Source organism: Chiloscyllium plagiosum, unplaced genomic scaffold (genome assembly GCF_037043375.1).
Source record: "Chiloscyllium plagiosum isolate Xiang-an unplaced genomic scaffold, Cpla_swu_hap1 HiC_scaffold_13, whole genome shotgun sequence".
In the NCBI taxonomy this organism is placed as follows: domain Eukaryota; kingdom Metazoa; phylum Chordata; class Chondrichthyes; order Orectolobiformes; family Hemiscylliidae; genus Chiloscyllium; species Chiloscyllium plagiosum.
In genome coordinates, this window is record NW_028270151.1 from 29,359,572 (window position 1) to 29,362,916 (window position 3,345).

The 3,345-nt window shown below is 45.3% G+C and overlaps 1 protein-coding gene across 1 annotated transcript; it reads left to right on the forward strand.

Annotated features, from left to right (window-relative positions):
• The first annotated feature begins 1,482 nt into the window (after positions 1–1,482).
• LOC122556391 (somatostatin-1-like) lies at positions 1,483–3,118 on the forward strand. The gene is made up of 2 exons (XM_087993234.1): positions 1,483–1,733; positions 2,673–3,118. The coding sequence occupies exons 1-2, from the start codon at positions 1,590–1,592 to the stop codon at positions 2,877–2,879; spliced, it is 351 nt and encodes a 116-aa protein (XP_087849360.1). The 5' UTR covers positions 1,483–1,589; the 3' UTR covers positions 2,880–3,118.
• The last annotated feature ends 227 nt before the right edge of the window (positions 3,119–3,345 follow it).

The window sequence follows — 3,345 nt, forward strand, 5'->3', positions numbered from 1 at the left end:
TTAGTTCTGAAATTATAAAATGAAAATCCAAAAGATGAATGAAATTTGACCGAGCATCGAGACAGACAGAGGATTGAACAGACTGCGACAGAAGCAGACAGAGATCGAGACAGACTGGGAGACAGGCAGAGAGATGGAGTCGCAGGCAGAGTGACAGAGACAGACAGAAAATGCCATTATTTTTAATCGTCTGAATTGTTTGTTTCCTTGATTTGAATTCTCCGAGAAACCTTTAGCCGTTAATCTGCTTGACTTGAAAATAAGCAAGTATTTCCCTGAAAAATTGTATATTTAATACTCAGTCCTAGTATTGTCTGCTGTTCAGTGTACTTCCGTTCGCGCAGAGATTGGGACATTTGATATCGATGACGATAACATTCAAATTATGAAGAGTTGCTGGTTGCAAATTTCAACTAACCATTAATTCAGTGTAAAAACAAAGTTAAACCTAACGTCCACTGGGTTTGGTGCTAGTTTTGGGTAAAGAAGTATCAGAACGGGATTGTTAAAGCACACATAAAACACGGAGATAAAACCACAAAATACCACACAACTATTTGGAAACTAGCGCACCTCTCTCCACGAAACAATCCTTTACTGTACCGCATGTCCTCTCTGCCTTCATGATCTCACGCAATCCGATGCAGCAACAAATGCTTAAGATTCTGGTCAGAGAATGTGTTTGATAAGAATCTTCGTGTTTGAGAAATGTGCTCACTTTTCCGAATGGGCACATGGTCTCTCCCGCCTTTGGACAAGATCGAATTATCAGTGGAAACCACACCGCCCAGAAACTCATTTCAGACCCCCCCTCACAAACATTTAAAGGACTGGTCAAATTAAATTCATCCTCGCATCTAGAAAAAGACCCGCAATAAGAACATGGTGACAAAAAATAGAAATTGCTGTCAAAAACTCAGCAGTCTTGCAGCATCTGTGGAGAGAAAGGATAGTGAACGTTTCGGTTCCAATGACCGTTCTTCAGAATCATGTTTCTGATCTCTAGCATCCGCAGTTCTTTGTTTTGTTAAGTGATAATAACGCCGTGATTGGAAGCGGAGATACAGGGTGGGTTTTCTGCTCAAAGAACCATCCATGTACCATGACACCAAAAAGTCCGAGGTCCCTCAAGGGTGTCGCAGGATGAAAATGTCAACAGCGGAACTCAAATCATGAAGTTCCCGGAAAATTGAACAATTCAAGACTTGACTGAATTGACTGCATTCATTCGTGATGGACATGGCCCAACATCCAATCATAGGACCAACTGCCAGAACGCGATAAGGTGTCCACATTGAGAGTCCTTGGCCGTTATCTCAATCTTCGTCAGTTTGGTAATTATTTGGTTGGATGATGTGATTGGGTTGTGCGTAAATGCGAGTAAATCTCTTGGGAGCCGTCCTCCTGACGTGTGCTCAGGTTGGGAGAGCGCCTTTAAAAGGAGCTGCAGCATCCAGGAGTCAGTCGGAGCGGAGCTGTCCACTGTGCTAGTGCTGAAACTCCGCTAACTTTCAAACGTTGTAAACGCTTGAACCTCTTACTTCTTTTCTTCCTTCCTTCTCTTTGCGAGGTGCCCGCTTTGTGCAGTGATGTGGTGCAGCCGAGTTCAGTGCGCCCTCGTCCTTCTCTCCATCGCCCTGGCAGTGCTGAGTGTGGGTGCTGCTCCCACAGCCGACAGGTATCGCGAACTCCTTCAGACATCCATGGCTGCTGCAGGGCCCCGGAGTAAAGCGGTAAGAGCCCAGCCAAGGGAAACCCCTGTGTAATAAAGTGGATAATATGGTCAAGCTATTTAACTTAAATAGAGACGAATAAGGGGAGTGAATGATTGATGAATCTAACCTGGTTAGACAGATCTAATGCCCATCAAATGATAATAAGGATGCGTGCGTTCCACAGATCTCTCGGGTTTATAAACCGCTCTGAGCGTTCTTGTTTCAACCGAGAGAGATTACCGCGCTGCCCAGGTCCACGGAGACAGTTCTCTCCCTCTATCCAGTTGATCTCGCCACTCTGATCAGACTGGAAACAAACAGCGTGTAACTTTCTGCAGTTTTCAGGAACCTGCCCTCTCCATCTTCGATCCAGATTCATTCCCTCAGATTGAATTGATAATTCTCTGACCAACCTCCAATCGCTCATCTAAATTGAATCAAACCAGCAGCAAAGTTATCTTGGTTGATAGAAATTTTGATGTAAGCGATGTTAACCTTGCAGGTTTAGATGCTCTGTTTATTAACGGAAAGCACAGAGCATAGATGCACCAGAATTGCGGGAAAGATAAACGCGCTGTGTTTCTCTCTTCTTTCTTCACTGTATCTGCCTCTCAATAAATCCTCAGCACTTACGATACCGTCTCATCCGGGGCTTCCTCTCTTTTTCCAGAGACCGGCCCACCATGATTAACTCAGCTCCTTAAGCATCCACACGGGATACGAAGGGAGCAGCACAATGTATTTGTTGCATTGTGATTTAATTGTCGATTGGGGGTTTCACTACCCGTTGGAGTCCAGAAATGGGAAATGAGGATAATTTCACGCAGTGGCACACAGGGACTGATGGGTTGTTGTAAACACTCGCCAAGCGACACTTTCAAATCCAGCAACTGGCACTTTCACGAGCGCCAACTGAGAGAATTTCTCTGCCCTAATTATTCCCTTTTCTTATTGTAGGAGCTGATCAAATACAATCTCGTCCAACTGCTCTCGGAGCTGGCAAACGCCGAGAACGAAGCCTTGGAAGCGGAGGATTTGCCGGGGATGGCGAAACAGGATGAGATACGGGTTGAGTTGGAGCGATCCGCCAATGCCAATTCGCCCCAGAGGGAACGGAAGGCGGGCTGCAAAAACTTCTTCTGGAAAACCTTCACAGCCTGTTAACTCGCTGACACTCCAGAACAAGCCGCGGGCTACTGCTTCATCTCAATCACACACGGTCAGATGTGGCAGCACCAGAACTGTAAATTAAATAATGTAATCGATGATTTGATTTGATTTATGTGACAGAAGAGTTTTAGCTTTTGTCCGGTAGCAGACCAGTCCTCATTGTGACCAGGTAGGATTGCTCTGATTAATGAGGCTCTTTCTCATTGAAATAAAATTTTCTGTTTGAAAGTGGACTACTTTGTTCGTGTTTTGTGTGGTGGGAGTTGTGGGCAAACTATCTGAACGAGAGGAAACAAATCAAGTTATCCCAAACCCCAGTCGTCCGGGGAAGGCACACAGCGCGGAATTAAACTTCCACAGTTAGAACAATGCCACCAGCAGCTGGTGGGAATCGCTTTGAGTCTCATGCCCGGAATCTGGTTTGGGTTAAATTGCCCCGTGTCCAAGCGGCAATGACAGT